Here is a 25,994-nt window from a genome sequence, read left to right as displayed (position 1 = left end):
AAAATCTGTATTTCCTCCTCTTCTTGCAAATCTCCAGCTGAAACCCCAACCACAAATTATTTGGATGGGCTGTCAAAAGCAATAGTGATCAAAAAATGATGTGTTGTGGGAATTAGTGAAAACACTGCATCTGGAAAAAACATTCTCAAAAACAGCCTGTATACCTCTGGCTATGTTAACATCAAGAGATTGATGCATCCTCTCCCAAAAAAAAAAAGTTTCATAGTGGACACAGTTATTGAAAATAGTAATTTCAGAGTTCCCAGAGTTAACTTAAGGAAGACAAATGCAAAACATTGCTGAGTTAAATTAAAGGATGTCTAAACAAATGGAGAGAGATACTGTTAGGATATTGTTAGGACTGCAGTTCTCTAATCTGTAGATTCAAGGAAATCCCTATAAAGATTATATAGGCTTTTTTGTTAGAAGTGACAAGCTTATTCTTAAATGTATATGGGTATACAAAAGATCTAAAGTAGCAAAAACATTTCAGGGAGTGGGTATAAAAGTTGAAGAGTTTACACTACCAAAGTTTGAAACTTACTGTAAATCTACAGTAATCAAAAGATTACTAAAGGAAATCAACCCTGAATATTCCTTGGAAGGACTGATGCTGAAACTGAAGCTCCAGTACTTTGGCCACCTGATGCAAAGAGCCAACCAATTGGAAAAGACCCTGATGCTGTGAAAGATTGAGGGCAGGAGGAGAAGGGGATGACAAAGGATGAGATGGTTGGATGGCATCACCGACTCAATGGACATGAGTTTGAGCAAGCTCTGGTGATGATGAAGGACAGGGAAGCCTGGTGTGCTGCGGTCCATGGGGTCGCAAAGAGTCAGACATGACTGAGCAACTGAACAACAACCTTGCTATAACAAAACAGCGTAGAGTCCAAAAATAAGACGTCATATTATAGTTGATTGATTTTCAGCACAAGTGCCAAGGCAATTAAATGGGAAAAAAATAAATGTGAGACATGATACTATACTAGAAGAGAACATAGGAAAAATATTCTATGATGTAAATCATAGCAGTAGTTTCTTAGGTCTGTCTCCCAAAGCAATAGAAATAAAAGCAAAAATAAGCAAATGGTACCTAATTAAACTTAAAAGCTTTTGCACGGCAAAGAAAACCATAAATAAAATGAAAAAAAAAAAAAAAAAAACTTGTGGACTGGGAAAGAAATATTTGCAAATGATGCAACCAGCAAGGGCTTAATTTCCAAAATATACAAACAGCTCATATAACTCAATAACAAAAACAAACCCAATCAAAAAATGGTCAGAAGACCTAAATAGACATTTGTCCAAAGAAAATATACAAATGGCTAACAAACACATGAAAAGATGCCCATCACTGCTAATTATTAGAGAAATGCAAGTGAAAACTATAATGAGATACTACCTTATACCAGTCAGAATGACCATCATCAAAAAGTCTACAAAGAATAAATGCTGGAGAGGATGTGGTGAAAAGGGACCTTCCTACAGTGTTAGTGGGAATGTAGATAGTTGCAGGCACTATGGAAAACAGGATGGAGGCTTCTTCTTCTTTTTTTTTTTTTTTAATTTTATTTTTAAAACTTTACAGCTTCTTAAAAAACTAAAAATAGAATTCAATCCAGCAATCCCACTCCTGAACATAAATCTGGAGAAACTCAAATTTGAAAAGGTAATGCACCTCAGTGTTCATAGCAGTGCTCTTCACAGTAGCTAAGATATGGAAGCAACCTAAATGTCCACCAACAAATGAATAGTTAAAGAACATGTGGTATATATTGATATATATGAAATTGAATACTTTGTTGTTCTTTAGCCACTAAGTCCTGTTCAGCTCTTTGCAACCCCATGGACTGCAGCATGCCAGGCTCCTCTATTCTCTGCTATCTCGCAGAGTTTGCTCACATTTAAATCCATTGAATTGGTGATGCTATTTAACCATCTCATCCTCTGCCACCCGCTTCCCCTCTTGCCCTCAATCTTTCCCAGCATCAGGGTCTTTTTCAGTGAGTTGGCTCTTCGCATCATGTGATCAAAGTATTGGAGCTTCAGTTTCAACATCAGTCCTTACAATGAATATTCAGGGTTGATTTCCTTTAGGATTAACTGGTTTGATCTCCTTGCAGTCCAAGGGACTCGTGAGAGTCTTCTCTAGTAGCACAATTCAAAAGCATCAATTCTTCAGTGCTCAGTCTTCTTTATGGTCCAACTTTCACATCCGTACATGACTACTGGAAAAACCATAGCTTTAACTATATGGACCTTTGTCAGCAAGGTAATGTCTCTGCTTTTTAATAAGCTGTCTAGGTTAGTCATAACCTTCCTTCCAAGGAGCAAGCATCTTTTAACTTCATGGCTGCAGTCACGGTCCACAGTGAAATTGGAGCCCAAGAAAATAAAATATGTCACTACTTCTACTTTTTTCCCCTCCTGTTTGCCATGAAGTGATAGGACCAGAGGCCATAATCTTAGTTTTTTACTGTTGAGTTTCAAGCCAGCTTTTCCACTCTCCTCTTTTGGCCTCATGAGAGTCTCTTTAGTTCCTCTTCACTTTTTGCTATTAGAGTGGTATTATCTGCATATCTGAGGTTGTTGATATTTCTCCCAGCAATCTTGATTCCAGCTTGTGATTCATCCAGCCTGGCATTTCACGTGGTGTACTATGCATAGAAGTACATATGTAAGCTGTGCATAAATAAGAAGGGTGACAATATACAGCCTGTTACTCCTTTTCCAATTTGGAACCAGTGCATTTTGCCATGTCTAGTTCTAACTGTTGCTTCTTGACCCACATATAGGTGTCTCAAGAGACAGGTAAGGTGGTCTGTTACTCCCATCTCTCTAAGAATTTTCCAATCTGTTGTGATCCGCACAGTCAAAGGCTTTAGAGTAGTCAGTGAAACAGAAGTAGATATTTTTCTGAAATTCACCTGCTTTCTTTGTGATCCAGTGAATGTCAGCAGTTTGATCTTTAGTTCCTCTGCCTCTTCAAAACTCAGCTTATACATCTGAAAGTTCTTGGTTCACATACTGCTGAAGGATTTTGAGAATTACCTTGCTAGCATAGGAAATGAGTGCCATTGTATGGTGGTTTGAACATTCTTTGGCATTGCCTTTCTTGGGGATTGGTATGAAAACTGACCTTTTCCAATCCTGTGGCCATTGCTGAGTTTTCCAAATGTGATGACATATTGAGTGCAGCACTTTAACAGCATCATTTTTTAGGATTTTAAATAGCTCAACTAAAATTCCATCATCTGCACTAGCTTTGTTCATAGTAATGCTTTCTAAGGCCTACTTGACTTCACACTCCAAGATGTCTGGTTGGTGTTTTCTATGACCAGTGCGTTCTCTTGGCAGAATTCTTTTAGCCTTTGCCCTGCTTCATTTTGTACTCTAAGACTAAACTTGCCAGTTACTGCAGGTATCTCTTGACTTCCTACTTTTGCATTCTAATCTCCTATGATGAATAGGGCATCTTTTGTGTGTGTGTGTGTGTGTGTGTTCTAGGAGGTCTTCTAGGTCTTCATAGAATTGTTCAACTTCAGCTTCTTTGGCATTGGTTGTGGGGGCATAGAATTGGATTACTGTGATGTTGAATGCTATGCCTTGAGACTGCATCCGAGTACTGCATTTTGGACTCTTGTTGATTATGAGGGCTACTCCATGTCTTCTATGGGATTCTTGCCCACAGGAGTAGATATAATGTTCATCTTAATTAAATTCACCCATTCCTGTTCATTTTAGTTCACTGATTGTTAAGCTATCCATGTTAGTCTTGCCATCTCCAACTTGACTATGTTCAATTTTCCTTGATTTACAGACCTAACATTACAGGTTTCTATCTAATATTGTTCTTTACAGCATTGGGCTTTACTTTCACCAGCAGACACGTTCACAGCTGAGCATTGTTCCTACTTTGGCACACCCACTTCATTCTTTCTGGACCTATTAGTAATTGCCCTATATCTTTTTGCCTTTTCCTACTGTTCATGGGGTTTTCTCTAGGCACGAATACTGGAGTGATTTGACGTTCCTCCTCCAGTGGGCCACGTTTTGTCAAAACTCTTTATTATGCCCATCTTGGCTGGCCCTGCACAGCATGGCTCATAGCTTCTTTGAGCTATGCAAACCCCTTCTCCGTGACAAGGTTGTGATCCATGAAAGGGAATGGAATACTACTCAGCCATTAGAAAATTTGTAACAAAGTTCATTTGTATCATTTTTAAGTCCATCCATGTTGTGGCAAATGACATCATTTCGTTCTTTTTTTCCTGGAATACTACTCAGCCATTAAACAGAAGGAAATAATGTCATTTGCCACAATATGAATGAACTTAGAGATTATGTACTAAGTGAAGTTAAGTCATACAGAGAAAAATAAATATCATTTAATATCACTTATATGTGGAATCTTAAAAAATGATACAAATGAACTTATTTACAAAACAGAAAGTGACTCATAGACATTGAAAGCAATTTAGGGTTTCCAAAGGGAAAAGGACAGGGGAGGGATGAATTCGGAGTTTGGGATTAACAGATACAAACTACTATATATAAAATATACAAACAGCAAGATTCTACTGTATAGGACAGGAAATACCAATATCTTGTAATAAGCTACAATGGAATGGAATATGGAAAAGGTTCTCTCTCTATAGATAGATATAGATTTATCTGAATCATATTCCTGATGTGATTTCATCAGAAACTACACAACACTGTAAGTCAACTGAATTAAAAAAAAAACAGATTATATATACATACACACCCTTATATACATACACTCACATAATCACACACATGTATTATGTATAAAAATGTTTACTGTAAGGAATTGGCTCACTTGATTATTATTGTTGTTTAGTTGCTAAGTTGTGTTCTAAGATCTGCAGTTTGTAAGCTGGAGAGACAGTTTAGTCCAAGTCCAAAGGGCTTAAGAACCAAGAGAACCAGTGATGTAAATCTAGTCCAAAAGCTAGTGAAGGCTGCAAACCCAGGAAGAGCGACTGTTTCAGTAAGAGACCAAAGAAGTGAAAGCAGCTCGAAGGCAGTCAGGCAGGAGCCGTTCCCTCTTACTCACTAGAGTCAGCCTTTTCTTCTTTTCAGGCCTTCAACTGATTGAATAGGGTCCACTCACATTAGGAAGGGTAATCTGCTTTATTCAGTCAGTTGATTCAAATGTTAATCTCACCCAGAGACATCTTCAGAGATACCAACATAATGTGTAAGCAGATGTCTAGGCACCCTATGACCCAGTCAAGTTGACATAAATTTAACCATCCCATGGCCTCTCATCTTCACAAACCTGTTAATAATTGTTCTAGGATAAATTCACCTCCTTCAAACTGAGTAATCAAAAATAAACTATAAACATACCAGAAAGGGAGAAAGGAATAGTGATAACTAATGGCAGAGTGAGACCATTTATCAGAAAAATGTAGCCATGAAGTAAAAATTACATGCAAATATTTTATCATGGATTTTTAAAAAATAAAGCAAGAAGTTTTGCTTCTGCGACAGATTAGCTTACATCATACCTACCACTACCACCTCACCAAGAACTATAAAGCTGGATGGATTTAAAAAAAATTTTTTTTAATACAGTAGGAATACTGCCTACAGTATTCATCTGCAAGAAGGCATTGGAAAAATAGGAAGGCAGCCTAGACTTTACTGACCAGATCCTACAGAAAGGAGTAGAACTGAGAGATGAGCCCAGCATTCATTGCCACTTCTCCTCTTGAGGATTTGCAGGTATGAACGCTATCACTGAGAATCCAGGAAGTTGAGCACAGTATTCCACAGTATTACCACGAGTTTGGAGAGATTAAAAACTAAATATCAATGCAGGATCCTTGATAATCAATTCAAGCTTTCAATTAAGGTCATTGAAAAGACTCCATTTTCATAATAAGCATGAACCAAAGAGAAGAGCCCACTCAGTGACTGAAACCCAGCCTTTAAGTAATTCAGTCCTTCATCTGTCTTTGTTTAGTTGCCTGCCAGAAGTATAAGTAAACGCTCTCTGGAGGAAGATATTATATAGAGTCTCAGATTATCTTTAAAATTTTCATTCAGTGTGCATGGCATGCAGTAAGAAATTACAATGCATACCAAGAGAAACAACCTAATAAAACCAAGACATAAAAATATAACAGCAACCAAATACTAAGTCAGAAAATAAAAAATGAGAGGAAAACTAGTCAGTTTAAACAGACCTACACAATTCCCAGTAAAGAAAATAGAAGACATGTAGAATTTCAGCAGACACCTGAAACCTATACAAAGAAGTCAAATAAATCTTTAAGAGTAAAAAATAAAATAATTGAAACACCTAACAGAAAATTTTAACAGTAGATTGGAAAGAAGCAAAGAAAGAAGAGGGTAAATAAACTTTCCATGCTGAAGTAAAGATATATCAATACGTTTTAAAGCACAGAAATATATTAAAAAGGTATATATAGAGACATAGGGGATCTGATGAAAAAATCTGACAGAAAATATTTGCTTTCCCAGAAGGAGAGGAGAACGTTTGTGGCAGAAGCAATATGTGCAAAGTTAATAGCCCACCATTTTCCAAAACCTATGAGAAATATTTAGCTACAAATTCAAGAAATGTCACAGACCCTAAAGGGAAATTAAATCCCTATCAGGCATACTATGGAAGAATTGCAAAAACCAGCAACCAAACCTAGACAGCATATTAAAAAGCAGAGACATAACTTTGCCGACAAAGGTCTGTATAGTTAAAGCTATGGTTTTTCCAGTAGTCATGTACAGATGTGAGAGTTGGACCATATAGAAGGCTGATTGACGAAGAATTGATGCTTTTGAACTGTGGTGCTGGAGAAGACTTGAGAGTCCCTTGGACAGTAAGGAGATCAAACCAGTCAATCCTAAAGGAAATTAACCCAGAATATTCATTGGAAGGACTGATGCTGAAGCTGGAGCTCAAATACTTTGGCCACTTGATGCGAAGAGCCAACTCATTGGAGAAGACCCTGATGCTGGGAAAGATTGAAGGCAGGAGGAGAAGGGGACAACAGATGATAAGATGGTTGGATGGCATCATTGACTCAATGGGCATGAGTTTGAGCAAACTCCAGGAGATAGTAAAGGACCAGGAAACCTGGCGTGCTGCAGTCCATGGGGTTGCAAAGAGTCAGACATGACTGAGCAGCTGAACAACAACAGAACAACCAAAGAAAATCCAAGAAGCAGCCAGAGAAGAAAGACATGTTATATTCAAAGGAGCAACAGCTAAACTTAAAGCTGTCTTTCCAACAGAAAAGGAACAGAACCCAGAAATAAAGGAATGCTGAAGGAAAATAACTACCAATCTGAAATATTTTATACAGCAGAAAATGTCTTTCAAAAATGAAGGCAAAAATTCAGAGTATAGAAAACTCTACAAGACAAAGAACCTACTTTTTTCAACAAATAAATTACATGAAAATTTAAAGTGTTGGAAGGGAGCTGCTGTATCCTAAGTGTGTTCCTCTAGCACTCAGATGTGAAACCTAGTCACCAACGTAGTGCTATTTGGAGACAAAGCCTTTGGGAGATGATTAGGCAATCAGGATAGAGCCCTTATGAATAGGATTAGTGCTCTTATACAAGAGACCCCGCAGAACTCCCTCGTCCCATGGCCATCTATAAACCAGGAAGTGGGCCCTTGCCAGACACTGAATCTGCTGGTGCCTTGATCTTGGACCTCCCAGCCTCCAGAACCAGGAGAAATAAATAGTTCTTGTTTAAGCCCCTCAGACTATGGTATTCTGTTAACAGCTGCCCAAGACGAGTACTCCAGAACCTAAGAGCGAGTGAGTGAAGTCGCTCAGTCGTGTCCAACTCTGTGATCCCATGGAATGTAGCCCCCCAGGCTCCTCCATCCATGGGATTCTCCAGGCAAGAGTACTGGAGTGGGTTGCCATATGAGTAAGAGAGGCTTAAAAGATAGAGCAACCATTATGTTATGTTAAAAGACAGAGCAACCATTATGTTATGTTTACTTATTGGTACGATTCAGTTTAACAGGCTGTTAAGTCTTTTGATATCTTGAGACAACTGGAAATTTGAATAGTGACTACCTATATATAAGACTCGGAGAAGGCAATGGCACCCCACTCCAGTACTCTTGCCTGGAAAATCCCATGGACGGAGGAGCCTGGTAGGCTGCAGTCCATGGGGTCGCTAGGAGTCGGACATGACTGAGCGACTTCACTTTCTCTTTTCACTTTCATGCATTGGAGAAGGAAATGGCAACCCACTCCAGTGTTCTTGCCTGGAGAATCCCAGGGACGGGGGAGCCTGGTGGGCTGCCGTCTATGGGGTCGCACAGAGTCGGACATGACTGAAGTGACTTGGCATTGGCATATATAAGACTACCTATATAAGAAAGTTTGTTAAATATAATAATGATATTGTGGTTATGAATAGAGAGCCTTATTTTCTAGAGATACACCAGAAATATATATGGATAAAATTATATGATGTCTGGTATTTGCTGCAGAATAATACTGGAGGAGGGGGTAAGAAGACAGGTGTACAAATGAAGTAAGATTGACATTGAGGTGATAACTGTTGAAGTTGCTAATGATGGGTTCATGGAAATTTGTTTATACCCTTCTATTCATTTTTGTATATACTTGAAACTCATTATAAGTTTGTTTTTTTTTAAAGAAGATGACATAGAGATATTTTAAGACAAAAAAAAAAATGAGAGATGTTGTTACCAGCAGAATTGGGGAGTTCTTCCCTGCAAATGGAAAATGTTCACAAATGGAACCAATTAATATAGGGAGTGAAGGGAAAAGCAACGGCAGAAGGAGAATTCAGAGTACTTGATGTTTCCAAAATCAGTGACCAGGGGGTGCATCACAATAGAAATCAGGAAGATAAGCACTTTTGACTTACAAAATTTAACAAGAGGCATCTGAGGCACCCTAAATTCCTGTTCCTAAAAGTCACACTTCTTTAAGCATCTTGAAACTGCCTTTCAGCTTACCACTCTGTGTGAGAACTTAAGTGCACGCAACCAGCAGTTAGAAGAAGAGGTCAAAGATCTAGCAGATAAGAAGGAATCGGTTGCTCATTGGGAGGCTCAGATCACAGAAATAATTCAGTGGTGAGTACTCTTTAAATGTGTTTTGTGGCTGATTTTTGGCCATATAGTCAAATTGGTATGAATTCCAGGAGGAATATTTATTATTAGTCTGTGTTTCTTCTATGTTTTCTCTTTTTTCTGCTTTTCCTTAACTGTCAGATATTCCATATCAGTTTTTACAGTTTCATTAGAAGCTGATATTTCTTTCTAAGAAAGAAAATATTATTCTCTCTGAAGAGAGTTAGTTCTTATAGAACTGAAGAAACTCATTTGCTAGCCATCAATATTTCTAAGACCAAAATTCCTGTATTTGTGTTTATTTTAGGAAACAGAAAGCCTGGAGAAAATTTTAGAAGCTAAAGATGTTATGCCTTCACCTTTTTCATAATTAAAACAGACTAATTCACATCTGGCATTTTAAAGACATTAAATGGTTACAGTTAGTTTTATCAACTGTTCTTTAAGCACATAGGATTTAATTTGGGATAATTACCTTAGTGACTTTCATATTAATTAACTCATTAAATGATTGTTCTGGTATTTGTAAAAATCTGTATATTTTTATAATACTTAAAGTTGAATCCAATAGGGATTGTATTTTCTAATGAAAATAGGTAGCTTAACTTTTTATGCTTTTTAACTATCTGACTTTTTTCAGCATATTATTGATGTTTTATTTACATAAACAACTACTGGTTTCTTCATATATCTATAGACCAAGAATTTGGTGAGAATTTTAGTTTATCATGCTCTTATTTTGGTTCTCTAAGCTTTTTTTCCTTACTTATACTAGATTAATACTCTCCTTCTTAAATGAAATCATAAGTGAATAAACACTGTCTTTTTAAATAATCTTACCCAGTTGACTCATGTATTTTGATACTGATTTATCTGTAGAACCCTTATGTTAACTCAGCTTTAGCTTATGAATGTGACTATTCACTGCATATCTGAAGGAAAATGACCAAATTGTGGAAGTTTGGTTGTGTTCCAAATAGTACAGTTAATGGTTCTTTAATATTTAATTGATATCCTTGTCATAAACTGCAGTTCTGAAGCAAAATTGCTATAATCTTTAGCCTTGCTTATACATCAAACATTATGACTCTTCATTTGTAACTCCATCATTATGTAATCAAATTTGTAACTAAGATGTTAGTGAAAATGACTTTATAGAAGACAAAACTGATTTAGCCAAAGCCTGCAATCCTAGACCACTGATCTTTTCAAGTGATTGCATGATGAATTGAGATGGAATGGGAAGTGGTTCTAGTAAAGGAAAGAAGCTATAATTATGGACTGTCTGGAAAGGGTTAGTAGAAAGGATGAAGATGAAATTTTTCTGCATATTTCACATTCAAATGAAATATGCAGAAAAAATCAAGAATACAGGAAGTCAATCTGCATTAAAGCTGTTATTTAGAACTGGACTAATACATTAGATAACAAATTATTAAATACCTAATAGGCTAAAAGTAAAAGATATACTCACTGTTCTCAGGGTTCTAAACTATTTGAAAGTTAACTATGATATTCTTTGCAAGCTTATAAACGTTAAAAGTCTCAGCTGTTTCTGGTTTTTTAATCTGGTGTTTTAAAAAATGCTAACACAAGATTTTGGAAACTTGTCATATGAAGAATTGTAAATGTTTCCATTGGTCAAATTAACATTTTTAAAATAAAACAAACATGCTGTATATAAGACTTCATTTGAAGTCTTATGGTCTGATGGTCCTCTTACTCTGCTCCCTCTGCCTTTTCCTATGAAATATCTCTTTCATATGAAAAAAATTTTTAAACCTTTTAGGGCAAGGAGACCTTGTTGCTCACCTTGTATTGGAACAGGGACCTTTCTTCTCAACCTAGATTCATCAGAAGACTTCATTCTTTCTCTTTGAAATGATACTATAAAAAGGCATTGAAGTAACAGACTGGCCCATAAAATTCATTTTTCAGATGTATCTCCTGAAAGTTTGGGGAAAATTGAACAAATGGAGAAGACATTATGGAAGCAGGATCTATAGGACTTAAATATAAATGAAGGGCAAGAAATGAGGAGGAATGAGTATTTCTGAAATTCTTAGTTGGAGAGATTGAGAAAAATGGTGATATCATTGAAGTGGGAAAGGTCAGGAGAAGAAACAACTTTGGGGGAGAAGGATATCAGTTTTAGTTGTTCTTTTGTTTGTTGGTGAGCCTGAGGTCATTCTCAGATATCTTGAGTGGAGATTTCTAGTATGCTTTAGAAAAGATGACTTATAGGTTAAGATTAGAAATATGAATTTAGGAATTTAATTTCTGGTAAATATGGCCATTGAGGTAGAGTTTGTTTGAGTGGAAAAGAAAGATAATGGTGAGTGTGTATAGTATTACTAGAAGAGAGAGACTAGTATAAAATAACCAGGAAAATGTTTTAATAATCAGGAAAGGATTTCAGTAATGAAACATTTATTTTCCTTTGTTTAAATTCACTCATATTATTTGAAACACTCCTCATTCATTCATTTTCATTCATGTGCAGTAATAGTTTGTAGTGATAAAACAGTATGTTCTAGGCGGGCTTCCCAGGTGGCACAGTGGTAAAGATCCACGCACCAATGCAGGAGATGCAGGAGACACAGGTTCGATCCCTGAATCAGGAAGATCCTCTATAGTTGGAAATGGCAACCTGCTCCAGTATTCTTGCCTAGAAAATTCCATGGACAGGGAAGCCTGGCAGGCTACAATCCATAGAGTTGCAAAGAGTCAGACACGACTGAGCGATGAGAACACACTCATGTTCTATGCATTAGGCTGAAAATTTGCATGTATTCTCATTTAGTTATAATAGTCCTTGAGGTAGGTGGTATTATTATTACCCCATCTTCTAACTGAGATAGCAGAGAGTTAGAGGTGGTAAATGACTTATGTAAAGTCATACAAGTGAAAAGCAGTGAGCTACAAATTGAACCTAGGTCTACTTAACTCAAGAATCAAGTTCTTAATCACTACTGATAACATATGCTGACTCCCAAACAGTTCAGTAAAGCATTTCCTGCTTGTTGACAGATAGTAGTACCGTGGTAGACCTTTAAAAAATGATATTAAGAACATCTTTAAATTTCTGTCACTTTTCACTTATTTCTTAATGATGCTTTAAAATAATATACATCTCACTGAAGTTTTCTGTTTTACTTTGGTACTTGAGCTCTGTCTTGATTTGTATATATTCTAGGGTCAGTGATGAAAAGGATGCACGAGGGTATCTTCAAGCCTTAGCTTCTAAAATGACTGAAGAATTGGAAGCTTTAAGAAACTCCAGCTTGGGGACCCGAGCAACAGTAAGCTCTACCATCTAGCCAACAGGCTTATTATATTAGTTGGGGTGAAGGCTCAGAAAACACTGTAATGAATCTGAGTAATTATATCAGTGTTTCTAGTTTTTGCCTCCTGGAAAGTTTTTCATAAGAAATCATTCCAAGTTCCTCCAATTTAAGAAATTATAATACATAGTTGCTTAGCTGTCATTTGTATGGCTAACCATTAATGGTAATAACCATGAAAAATAAATGTATTTATAATGAGTCTAGTTATTTCTGAATTTAATGAAAATGTATTTTCACAAGTAATAAATATATCTCTTTTATTCTGTAATTAGGGCAAGATAGTTCTTTTAAGTACTTTCAAAATTCACTTATATTACTGAACTTAAATGTAAAAATAGAATAGAACTAAAAGCACAGTCATGTTGTCTCATAGGATATGCCCTGGAAAATGCGACGTTTTGCAAAACTGGATATGTCAGCCAGACTGGAGTTACAGTCAGCTCTGGATGCAGAAATAAGAGCCAAACAGGCCATCCAAGAAGAGCTGAATAAAGTTAAAGCATCTAACATCATAACAGAATGGTAAGACTCTATAGTCCCACTAGAGTGATTTCTGATTTGATCCAAAAGTATCTGGAGAGAAATTACATATTTCGTTTCCTACCTATCACTTTTTTTTTTTTAAATGATGACCCCCAAAAAACTGTGAATGTGTGAAAATGAATTGATTCTTTTAGGCCTTTATGCAGTAATGCAGTAATGGGACTTTAATACAGCTCTATTTCTATCTGACTTGTTCTTAAAGTGGAATTAATAGTATTAATATTCTATTATTTGCTTTTCCCTTTTTTGTATAATTTAGTTCATTTTCAAATTTTGTAGTATTAAATTCAAAATTATCTCTTGGTCAAGAATATTACATTAGTATTAAAATGTAGCATAGAGTCAGAACAAAATATAGTCATCTGTAATTTCTGGCCTCTACCATAGATTTTTTATAAATGAAGGTTCTAGTGATGATGAATTTCACAGTGGTATAATATATTTAAATTATAATTTTTTCTTACTATGTTTAAAAAAAGTATATCCTCCACACTCTTCAAGACAGTTAGCTAATTAATACATTCCCTCCACTGTTATCACAGCAGTAGACCAAATCATACTCTGAATAAATGATAAAAGGAAAATCATAATTGGATTGGTTCAAGAATAAGTCAGTGTAGGTGATACGGAGGAACAGTAGAAAGTGCATGTTACAAATCAAAATACAAATAGAAAAATCCATTCAGTGCTCAGAATACCTAAGGTTGCAAGGTCATTGAGTCACAAAAGGAAATATAGGCCCATAAATTGTTTTTAATGGTATGAAGCCTTAGTCCTTAAACTGCAGTCATTAATGTTTTTAATTATATCAGAGATGCCATGTATCTCTGATGAATTATAAATTCCTCAATTGAATTATAAATTCTTATTGTAAGTCAATTATAAATTAAATATGCTTTACTCAAATGTGCTAGTGTGACACTGAAAATGGAAAAGAACTTTTTCTGGAGAATATGAATCGATCCCAACATGAAGAACTACTAAATGTCATTCTCTGTATTGTAATTTGGAGTTAGTGAGATCTTTCTTCTTAAGCTTAGGACATAAACTTACACATTTGTTTATAAATCAGGAATACAAGTCAAACTGAAAATTATAAACTTAGTCTTATGGTTCTCTATGAAAGAAATTTAACAGAATTCTAAAGTTAATGTTTGATTTTATACATTTTTTAAATTTAATAATTTAGCTCATGACTAGCAACTTTTTCAATAAAAGGCAAGATAATAAATACTTTAGGGTTTATAGGCCACATAGTTTCTGTCTACTCAGCTGTGCTGTTGAGTATGAAAGCAGCCACAGACAGCATATAAATGAATGAGCCCAAGTGTGTTCCAATAAATCTTTATTTGCACAAGAGTAGATGACAGGCTAAATTTGTCCTTCCTGCAGTGGTTTTCAGTTCCCTACATCATCATGACTGAAATTTAAACCAAGTAAGTTCAACTACATACATGATGGCTTATTGACAAACAATATAAATAATGATATTTTTCCTTTTGTTCCCTTATTTAAGTAAACTAAAAGATTCAGAGAAGAAGAACTTGGAACTACTATCAGAAATCGAACAACTGATAAAGGACACTGAAGAGCTTAGATCTGAAAAGGGTATGGGAATGTGTTTTGCATCCATCAGGATGTAATGTTCTGTTATGAATACATTTTATTATAAAAGAATCAATTTAATGTGTAGGCAGAAGAATTCTTCACATGCATGAATATATGGTACACACGTGCACATATTTGGTAGATAAAGTCTCTGAGTTATTTTGTTGTATCTGATACACTGTTAAAGATTTCATAAGAGAAAACTCATTTTGCCATATATTCAACTGTTTTTCAGGGCCATGGACTATATCTTGAACAATATTTTTGTGATTAGAAACATTTGTTCTTTTCATATACTTTATACTATTCTCAAATGTTGTAGAGGATTCGCTCTCCAGGTAGTTGAAGAAATAATGTAGAAATAACTAGATTAATCCAATATTAGAAAAGCAATTCAATGACAACGAATTATTTTGACATCTTCTTCCATGTTTGACACTTGAATTGCTTGCCCTGTGGGATTTCTCAGAGTTTATTCCCATTTTCTTGAAAATATTACTTCAGCACGTTATAATTAATGTAAAAAGTAACTCAGAGTGCTTGGTAGCTTTATTACATGAACTTCAATTTTCTTTCCATCATGTGGGCATTAAGAATATGAAGATTTAATTTTTAAAAATTCAGAATGTTATTTTCTTAATGAAAGGATCTCTTATGTACAGTTATTAGAAATTCATTTTCCTGACAGTATTCCTGGCTGAATACTGACCTAATTAATTGACTCTAAGTTGTACTTATGTGCTGCCCTCTATTTCCCAGTCCTATGACACAGTGTGATAAAGCTGGTTGGGTCTCTCTATCTGCTTTTAAAACTGGAGGAAAGAGAGTAATCACAAAGGAGTTAACATGAAAAATGCCATTAAAAGTAGTAGATGTTCAATAATTTTTTTGTTATGAATGAGAAAGGAAGGAATCCAGAAAAAGTGAATTAGGAACTCAGATTAGAAATACAAGGCATCATGCTAAAATGAGAGTCAAGCTTAATTTTCATGTATGAAGAATAGAGGGAGCTGCATTATTTAGTGAGTAGAGGAAAAAGTATATAAGACATGGAGGACCTGTGGCCCAAAAAGCAATTTATATAGAAAAGAGAACAGTGAGGAGTATGACTTAACCAGTTGGCATTGATTGCATCATTTTATAGTAGATCTAAATTTGCAAAAGAAGAAATTAAATTTATTACATTGCATGTTAGCCTATGGCTTTTATTTGAATTTTGAGCATTGCAGAATAATAAAATTTCACTGTGTTATAAAATAATGTTCTATTAAAATAATATGATGTAATATTTATATAATGAGGGCAAGGATTTTGTTTGTCTCTTTCTTTACTATTGTATCTCCAGTATCTAGACAGGCCTTGGCAAAAAACCCTCTCAGCAAATATTTATTGATGGAACAAATTTCTGTACTGCCGTGTTCAGCAACCATGGGTTATTATTAGAGAGTAATTCAAAAAAGCACATAAATTGATACCAATTTAGTGGATCAGTTTAGTCCTAATGATATGGAGATCAGAAGTGTGTATTGGTGTTTCTCCTTTTTCCTCCCTAGTATTTATCGTTATATGTATATGATTAAGAATTATTTTGGAAATTATGCAGTTAGAGTTAATACCATAGCCAAGAGATATGCATCAAATTTTTAAAAATTTATCTGAGAAAAGCTTAGGTTTAGAGTCCTCATTCTCCAGCCCTAGTTTTTCTCAGACAAACTTTTGTCATGCAATTTGTCAATAAAACAGTAAATGAAATCAGATTGAAGCCTGAGCAAAAGTTTATTCATAATTTAATAAGTTTGATTTATCACTGCATTTTTTAAATAAAAGGTTATTTGTATTGGTGTATACTATATATTTGATGAAAGTATTTCAGAAAGGAAACCTTGTTTGGTGCTAAATTACCTTAGAAAAATCAGATCTAACCAGAGTCCTATTTTTAAAAAATTTCCCAAGTCTACCAAAAGATTTAATGTGCTTTTTATGGTATACTGTATAGGAGAAGAAATTCAAGAACTCAAGTAAGTCAAGAAACAAGTATTTCCTAGAGGTTGATGTAGTTTAACTATTGAGTGATAGTACAAGAAACACTAATGTATTTTAGTTTTTTTAATTTGTGGAGTTAATAAAGTTAATTCGTTTTAAAATATGGTAGTTTGCGAGCAGCTTTTTAATATATTCAGACAGGAAAGGTCATCCATGAAAATTAGTGTTAATTGCTCTAGTTTTAAGAAAAGTTGCTGCTGTCTTCTAGGTATAGAGCACCAAGACTCACAGCATTCTTTCTTGGCATTTTTGAATACGCCTACCGATGCTCTGGATCAATTTGAAGTAAGTATTAAACCTTTCAGATATCCCCTGTGGTCGATTTAAAATTTACTTTGTGATTTAAAATTTATTTGCAATAAAACTTTTATTGCATCCCATATAAGAGGACCTAGAATCTTATATAAACAAAAATGTATTATGAAAGAAATATATGTCCTGCAATATTATGGAAACTTTAATCATAAACTTTTCTTGTATTTAAGAGAAATCTAAGATCTAAATAAGAGGGTCATTATAAGATTTAAAAGAAATTTCATCTCTTTCCCTGAGGAACAGTAAGTTTAGAACAGATCCTAACTTTAAATAATTTTAACTTTTTATTCCTCCAAAGCAAAGGGCCACAATAAAAAAAAGCAAGTGAAAATGTCAGAGCTCACAATAGGGTAATGCTGGTTCCAGTTCCAAATCAATACAGTTGTTTAGAAGTATACCAAAGGAATGCTTTTTGTTCAAAGTATTGCATGTAGAGTTTATTTGGCACACTCCAGAATAGTGCGATAGTGACTGTATGACCCTGTCCTTCTTTGGTACTTAAATTCTTTGCTAGAAAAAAGCTTATGGTTGAACTTTTTAATCTCAGAAAAAAATTTGTTAGTAATTATATCTTAATCAACAGATAATTGTACATATCTGAGCAAGGCAGTGTTGTAGTGCTGACAGAATCCACGAAGCCCTGCCCCTCAGGAGCCGTACTCTCTAGCGGGGACAGTTAGAAGGCAGAGGTTCTGTTGTTTACCTTTAGTTGTTACCTTTTAAAGTGCTTCCATTTAATTTAATTAGTCATGACTTGCCATGAGCTTCAACTTATTACACCTTGAGCACAGTGTATGAATTGTATTTGATTCTTTTGGGAAAGGGAAAAAGAATCACTCTTTAAAACGTATTTAATGAATTTCTAAGTTTCTTGAGAAACAATGACAGTGACTGCTTTTCTCATTTATTTATTTGAATTAATGTCATTTGCCTTTCAATTGTTCTACAAAATTTTTGATTTATTATTTGTTCTTATTAAATTGCTTCATCCATATTTTCTATTTTTTTATTGCTGTATTCGTTAAATAGGATTCCTTTTCTTCTTCCTCATCTTCACTGATTGATTTTTTGGATGACGTAAGTCTTTGATTTTCAAACAAATGCATCCTTCAGTAAAAAAGATCAGTGAATTGATATGAAGAATTTACCTAGTAATGCAGTCAGTTTTAGAAATATCACACTTGATAATTTGTGAGCCAAAATGTGCTTCTTTCTTACTTTAAATACAACGAAGAGTTATCATTATTAAGTATAATAAAATAAAAATGTACTTTAAAAAAATGCATTGGCCATCAGAGAATCTCTGTAGTTCCATTCTTTGCAACAGTTCTGAAGACTGGAATGCTTATTTGATTATTGTCACTATATAGCTATATAGATACAAATAATTGCTCATTTTTGTTTTTCAAGGCAGTTTCTATTTCACATTTCCCTTTTCTTTCCAGCAGTTTGCTACTTGGTTTATATGTTAGTTAAAAGTAAGCCTCTGGTGGTATAATAAAAAGTGACGTTTTATTAACTCTTCCAATAGAGTTTATCATACATAACACATTAGTTGAGTGCAAATCGGTTTTTAATGCTGGCAGAATCTATCTTCTAATGTGAAAATTGATTTTAGTTAACATATGCACTGTAAATTGACTGCATTATCATTTTCTCTCCTAAATTAATTCTATAAATTTAATAATTTAGAAGTTCCTAATGTATATTGTTCTTTTACAGAAATACCTGACATATACATTCTCTATTCTGCTTTAAATGGCACAGTAATTCTTGTTGTAAAGCATTGTATTTTCCTATTGAGCATTCTATCTTTACAGAAATTAGGAAATAAAATGGGTTCAGATGCAAATGCAGTGCATATAACTTTTTTAAATCAGGGGAAACTCTTTTAATGTTTTATTTTTTGTGTTTTGTTAAATATAATTCTTACATTGAAAAGAGTATTAAGCATAATTTTTTACTAAAGAAAAATCCTGATCTATAGTTTTGAGTGTTTCTTTTTGTATTTCTTGAAATATTTATACCAGAATGTGCACCTTTTCATTCCAAATGGAAACTGTTTTACTACTCTTGAGATACATAATTATACTAGTTATGGTTTTTTAAAGTGTGATTAAAAAGAAAACTTTCTTGATATATAATAATATTTGATATTATAATCTAATGTATATTTTACTAAAATATTCCGTATGGTATTTCCGTATAGGTAACATTCACCTTAAAAAGAATGGAAAGGAAATCTGAACAAATATTTTAATTGTTCTTTCTTCTAGAACACCATTTTCATTTTTCTTTCTAACAAACTCTTTTCTACATCCCTTTTTCTCTCACAAAAAAATCTCTGAGTGTAAAGCGCAGGAGTAGTATGTATTTTGGTAAATAGATTAGCTCCTCTCAACAAAAGCACACTTCAGCCCCCTGCGGTCTCCTCTCTGCTCTCACATACTGTCTGCCGCCGCCACCCCGCTGCAGTGTCTAATCTTCCCACTGACACTCATGCTCCAGGAATATCCTTTCTTATCCTTCCCCCACTGTTACTCAGCATAGATTCATCGATTCAATTCAGTTCAAGTCAGATCTAAATTGTAAAGCGTTACAAAGGAACTCCTATTATAAAGTAAGCAGGAGCTAAGTTCACAAAGACTGCCGAATCTTTTTGATTCAGGCTCCAGCTCTTTAAGGGCATGGTTTTTCGCTCATTTGCTTCCTAAGCACTTTCCTCTCCATTTATTGCTGAAGCACTCAAGTTGATTCAAATCCTGTCGCTGCCACTTTCTTGGTATATAATTTGGAGCAAGATATCTAACCTTTCTATGCATTGGTTTGCTTATTGGACAAACAGGGATAATAATAGTACTAATCTCATAAGCTTGTTTGCAAATTTAAAGTGACAATGTATTTAATGCCCTCAATGATGTTGGTTATTATTTCATTACTCTTAATAGGCCAGTTCCCCTCCATTGCTGTGTTCTCTTTAGCTTCCTTTCGTGTTCACAATTTCAGTTTCACTTGAGTACTTTCTAAGCTCTTTAACACTCAGCCTTCCAGTCACCACCAATATAAATCACTATACTTTCCTCCTATTGAATCACATTGCTATTGGAAATGATTTTTCGTGTCAGGATGAAGACTATCCGTAAGCTGCCATTAAAAAAAAAATTTTTGTATTCTTAATTCATATTTTATGGCATAAACCTCTTATTTCTCCTCATAGTTTATAACTGTGACTACCCTTCCCATCGTTATCATCCATTTCATCCCCAAGGTCATAATAGAATAATGGTATTCAGTCTTTGGCATGCTTAGGTTCAGCATCGAAGGTATTTAGTATTAATATATAAAACTCAGGTTTCTTGACTTCCTTATTACTCTTAAATGCTTGGATTCTTAAAGATGAATATAAATCTTGATTGTTCTGTGTGCCCAAACCAGTTAGGCTGTTGTGCATCTTGTTTATAATATGTGACTGCCCTCTGTTACTAGGTAGACTCTATTAACTAACCCATAGAAACATCCTCTGCTCATTCTTTTCTGTTTTCTGTCTCATTGCTATAGAAAAGAAAAATATTGTTCTGAAGACCTAAAATTGAATTGCAGCTGGAATTTGTAGGTATAGGAGGGAATACGGTTAGTTTTAAGCAAAATTATACAAGTGCCGTTTTCTTTTGTGCCCACACATCACGGACCTTCTCCTGATAACCTGGTGCCCTCATGCTGCCCTCCGACTTTTCAGTGCTTTACTAGCGGTGCTTCCCCTCCTCCAAAATTACCTTCTGGCTTTATCCTTCACCCCCCGACACAAAGGCCTGTCAACACTATAATCATTTTACACAAAATAGTATGCCTAATCACTTTCCTATCTCTAGTTTTTCCTCAGTATGTTTTGTCTGTTATTCAAAATTCAGATGAATGCTGGAATTTGTGGCAGTCTTGGAAGACGTTTGGAACAAGTTGCTTACCTTTTAAGTTACACTGTTTAGACAGCTCTTAACAGAAGAGAAAGAGCATTTGTAACACCAGTCTTTCCTTCCCTCTGATTCAGACAAAGCAGAATACATTCTCCACGCTCTACTTCTGAAACTCAAAGGAGCTTAGGCATTTGGACTTTTCTACATGTAGAATAACAGACTTTTGAAGGAGAAAAGAACCCTAGAAAATCTTGAGCCCAGTGATTTTAGTCGTTATATATCACAGCACTCTCACTAGTAGATAGGTATGTTGGTGGTGGTGTTTAGTCGCTAGGTCATGTCTGACTCTTTGCAACCCCATGGACTCTAGCCTGCCAGGCTCCTCTATCTATGGGGTTTCCCAGGCAAGAATACTGGTGTGGTTTATCATTTTTCTTTTCCAGGGGATCTTCCTGATTCAAAGATCAAACCTGCGTCTCCTGCATCATAGACTGATTCTTTTTTTTTTTTTTTAATTGGAGACGAATTACTTTACAGTATTGTGGTGGTTTTTGCTGTACATTGACATGAATTAGCCATGGGTGTACATGTGTTCCCCATCCTGAACCCCGCTCCCACCTCCCTCCCCATCCCATCCCTCAGGGTCATCCCAGTTCACTGGCCCGAGCACCCTGTCTCTTGTATCGAACCTGGACTGGCGATCGGTTTCACATATGGTAGTATATGTGTTTCAATGCTATTCTCTCAAATCATCCCACCCTCGCCTTCTCCCACAGAGTCCAGAAGTCTCTTCTTTACATCTGTGTCTCTTTTGCTGTCTCGCATATAGGGTCATCGCTACCATCTTTCTAAATTCCATATATATGCATTAATATACTGTATTGGTGTTTTTCTTTCTGACTTACTTCATTCTGTATAACAGGCTCCAGTTTCATCCACCTCATTAGAACTGATTGAAATGCATTCTTTTTAATAGCTGAGTAATACTCCATTGTGTATATGTACCATAGCTTTCTTATCCATTCGTCTGCCAGTGAACATCTAGCTTGCTTCCATGTCTTGGCTATTGTAAACAGTGCTGCGATGAACATTGGGCTACACGTGTCTCTTTCAATTCGTGTTTCTTTGGTGTGTATGCCCAACAGTGGGATTGCTGGGTTGTATGGCAGTTCTATTTCCAGTTTTTAAAGGACTCTCCACACTGTTCTCCATAGTGGCTGTACTAGTTTGTATTCCCACCAACAGTGTAAGAGGGTTTCACTGAGCCATCTGGGAAGCCCAATAGATATGTTACTCTCCTATTAGTGACAGTGACTAGGATTCTCAGTCTTAGGAATAATAGGGATGTGTTGATAAATGGATTATGTATGGCATTCTTTAGGGCAGATAAAAGGGAGGTGAGTTAATTTTGAAAGAAACTGAGGCCATTTTGATAAGTAGTCTCTTCGGTAAGGCATTCCTATATGAGCCAGTAAGACAGCAGTCAAACAGACACCAGGATCCCTTCTGCTGTGGAAATGATTTCCTCTTTTACCCTCCTCTTTCCTCCCAGCCTGACTTGCCCAATCGTAGACTGCCTGAGATACTACATATCAGGTCCAGCCTCATCTCTAGGTTACAGGTGGGGAGCAGTGGAGCTCACCAGCTCGAATTTTCCACTTCTGTTCCCTTTGTTCCCATGGTAGCAGATCAAGGAATCATTTCAGACTAAGCTTACAGAAACTTCCCATTCTGTTCAACTTATTTTCTCCTTTTCAAGTGAACCCCCAAAATACTTGACTATATTAAAGGAGTACTAAGTACAGTTATATAAATGAATTAGTTGCTGTTTATATTTGATAAACATATTGTCATATATTAAGTATATGCCAGGTAAATTTTGAGTTTTATTAAATTACAGGTGTACTCTCTGTTCATTTAGGCGAAGTTCACAGATGTGGAAATTGCCCACTTATCTGGCAAATGAGAATGCACCATCTTGCTCTTTGGAGGTTGTCTTACTCTGGTGTACTGAGTAAAAAAGTTAATCAAGGGATTAATGCTCTAGAATATAAAGGTCAGACATAAAGGAATAAAGATAAAACATTTAGTCCAATTGTCTAGTACTCCTAATGTGTTCTTTTCTTGCATTCTGGGATATTAAGAGAAGAGTAGCCTGAAAGTATTGGCAAGCTGAGTTCTACTGTTGGTTTTGGCGTTCTATAAAAGCTTATTAAGGTGTCCCAAAATATGTAATTTCAGTCCTGACTCCCTAGGAGGTTCCTTCATGTATGTTTTGCTTTTTACATTGTTCTCCCCGCAGCTTCTCTCATATTCTGTCATAAGCAGCCACAGAAATCTGCAACTTGGCAGCATGGGTTAACTGATTCTGGGAAAAGTTGCTCACACATGAGAATCAGTGAAAGATGAAATTCTGAAACATGCATTGTAAAGAGTTTTTAATCCTATGACTGAAGCTAGGCCTAGATCCTTCTAAGAAATAACGAAATTTCTATAATTTCCTCCTTTAATTCTTGTTTTTTAAAATTTCCACATATTAAGTCCAACCTGACTTGAAATTCTCACATTCAGAAGATTGTCACATGTAATCTTCTCTATTTTAGGCAGCATGTTATATTATATATTATATATCATATATTATATCAATAATATATTTGGGTAACTAGAGGGAAACAGTCATGACTATGTAGTCTTTTATCTCTTCTGTTTTTTATTAAATAAGACCTCTGAAATACATTAACTGAAACCTTAGAATCTATTAGCCAAACTCTGTGTCCATAAGATAAATTACTTCTTTTCATTTCTGCCTATCATGCTTACTCCCATAATCAGCCTTGAAGTTCTGGTGGCAGTTTATAGATCTAGATATAAAATGGTATATGATTGCACACTTAAGAAAATGTACTGGTTTCCAGTGCTTGCTATGAGACCCAATGTCAGTGTTTTTAGAAAACCATGGTATGTGTGGGTATGTTCAAGAGGTTTAAGAGTGTGTGTGTTTTCCTCTAATTGTACCATCAGGAAAGTGTAACTTGCCCTTTTCTACTGAAAATGTAAAAATGGTCTGATTTCTACATAGCCACTTGGGGAAGAACATTATTACAATGGTGATTTAGTATCACTGTTAGCTTGGAAAACCTCTTGTCCTTCATATGCAAAGATAGTTTTGAGAGACATTTTGACTTGTTTTGCATGTAGTGGTAATATAATTTGAGTTATTCCATGTTCTTATGATTTTAACATAATCGGAACTTTCAGAATATGTATAGCCAATATGTAAGGGTTTCTCTATGTTCAATATTTTAGCACTTTTTACATGTGTGGTACTCTGCTGTGCACAGTGGTAGATACTAAGATAAATCAGACATAGAAGTAGACCTCAAATACTTATTATTAGAAAAAATAAATACACTGTTAAGTACTATGTGAAGTAGAAAATGGTGAATGCCATAAGAAATATTTAGGTTAAATATCATATAATTTCAGAAGGATTTATTCAGTATTTATTAAGAATTTTTAAGTTTACAAGTTTTATGCTAAGCATAATACAGTATTATCTGCCCTTAAGGATCTGATCTGATGGAAAAGACATTAAATAATTATAACACCCATGGAAGAAGTACAATAATAAAAGATACAGACTGCATATCATGGGAGTAGAAAGGAGATATTAAGGAGCTTATGAACTCTGGGAGTTAGTGAGGGACAGGGAGGCCTGGCGTGCTGCGATTCATGGGGTCGCAAAGAGTCGGACACGACTGAGCGACTGATCTGATCTGATCTGATTTAATCAGTCCCATATGTAATAATTATTAAAAGTCTTAACAGAGGAGAAAGGTGGCCAGCTTCCTTTTGGACAAGTTAAATATGAGGTGCCTGAGGGACATGCACGTGGAAATGTTCAACAGATAGTTTTCTAGATGAGTCAGCAGCTTAAGGAAAAGGAGAGAACAGGAACTGGCAGTACAAATTTGGGAATGGTCAACATAGTTGAAACTAGATTGAGATCTGCCAGGGAGGGATTGTATTAGGTTGGTACAAAAGTAATTGTGGTTTTGGACTGTGAATTTTAGTTCATTGTAACTAGATTCAAACCCGTCTTTATTAATCAAAATAGCAACCATTACAATCAACACATTTTTACCAATGAGAAATAAGTTTTTATTCCTGTAGCATAAAAATCCATGGTTCGGGGTTGAATGAACTCTTGGGAAGCATTTTCTGCCTCCTGCTGGTGGTGGAAGCATTTTCCCTACAAAAAATTGTCAAGATGCTTGGAGAAGTGGTAGTCGGTTGACAAGATGTCAGGTGAATATGGCAGATGAGGCAAAAGTTTGTAGCCCAGTTTGTTCAACTTTTGGAGTGTTGGTTGTGCGATGTGCTGTCAGGCATTGTCATGGAGAAGAATTGGGCCCATTCTGTTGACCAGTTCTGGCTGCAGGCATTGCAGTTTTCAGTGCATCTCATCAATTTGCCGAGCCTACTTCACAGATGTAATGGTTTCGCCAGGATTCAGAAAGCTGTAGTGGATCAGATGGGTAGCAGAAAACCAAAAACTGACCATGACCTCTTTTTGGTGCAAGTTTGGCTTTGGGAAGTGCTTTGGAACTTCTTCTTGGTCCAACCACTGAGCTGGTCATTGCTGATTTCACATAAAATCCACTTTTCGTCACACATTACAATTTGATTGAGAAATGGTTCATTGTTGTTGCATAGAATACAATGACAATTTCTCTATTTTCAGTCAGCTCCTGAGGCACCCATTTGTAGAGCATTTTCACTCTTTCCCATTTGCTGCAAATGCCGAATGACCATAGAATGGTTGATGTTGAGTTCTTAGGCAACTTCTTGTGTAGTTGTAAGAGGATCAGCTTTGATGATGGCTCTCAGTTGGTCATTGTCAACTTCAATGGCTGGTCACTACACTCCTCATCTTCAAGGCTCTTGTCTCCTTTGCAAAACTTGAAGCACCCCTGCACTGTATGTTCATTAGCAGTTCTTGGGCCAAATGTGTTGTTGATGTTGCGAGTTGTCTCCACTGCTTTACAACCCATTTTGAACTCGAATAAAAAAAAAAAATCACTCGAGTGTACTTTTTGT

At 35.5% G+C, this 25,994-nt stretch overlaps 1 protein-coding gene across 13 annotated transcripts in view; it reads left to right on the top strand.

Moving 5' to 3' along the window:
* The window catches only part of CDC42BPA (CDC42 binding protein kinase alpha), a 296,694-nt gene that overhangs the window by 220,769 nt on the left and 49,931 nt on the right, over nucleotides 1–25,994 (top strand). For all 13 annotated transcript variants that reach the window (XM_055582031.1, XM_055582040.1, XM_055582035.1 and 10 more), the window contains 5 exons: nucleotides 9,006–9,130; nucleotides 12,324–12,429; nucleotides 12,848–12,996; nucleotides 14,534–14,625; nucleotides 16,877–16,953. In XM_055582031.1, the coding sequence (XP_055438006.1) occupies nucleotides 9,006–9,130; nucleotides 12,324–12,429; nucleotides 12,848–12,996; nucleotides 14,534–14,625; nucleotides 16,877–16,953 (549 nt within the window). The remainder of the gene's footprint in view (nucleotides 1–9,005; nucleotides 9,131–12,323; nucleotides 12,430–12,847; nucleotides 12,997–14,533; nucleotides 14,626–16,876; nucleotides 16,954–25,994) is intronic.

The sequence above is a fragment of the Bubalus kerabau genome, chromosome 5 (genome assembly GCF_029407905.1).
Source record: "Bubalus kerabau isolate K-KA32 ecotype Philippines breed swamp buffalo chromosome 5, PCC_UOA_SB_1v2, whole genome shotgun sequence".
Lineage (NCBI taxonomy): Eukaryota > Metazoa > Chordata > Mammalia > Artiodactyla > Bovidae > Bubalus > Bubalus kerabau.
The sequence above is the reverse complement of the archived record's forward strand: the minus strand, read 5'-3'. Positions and strand labels throughout refer to the sequence as shown.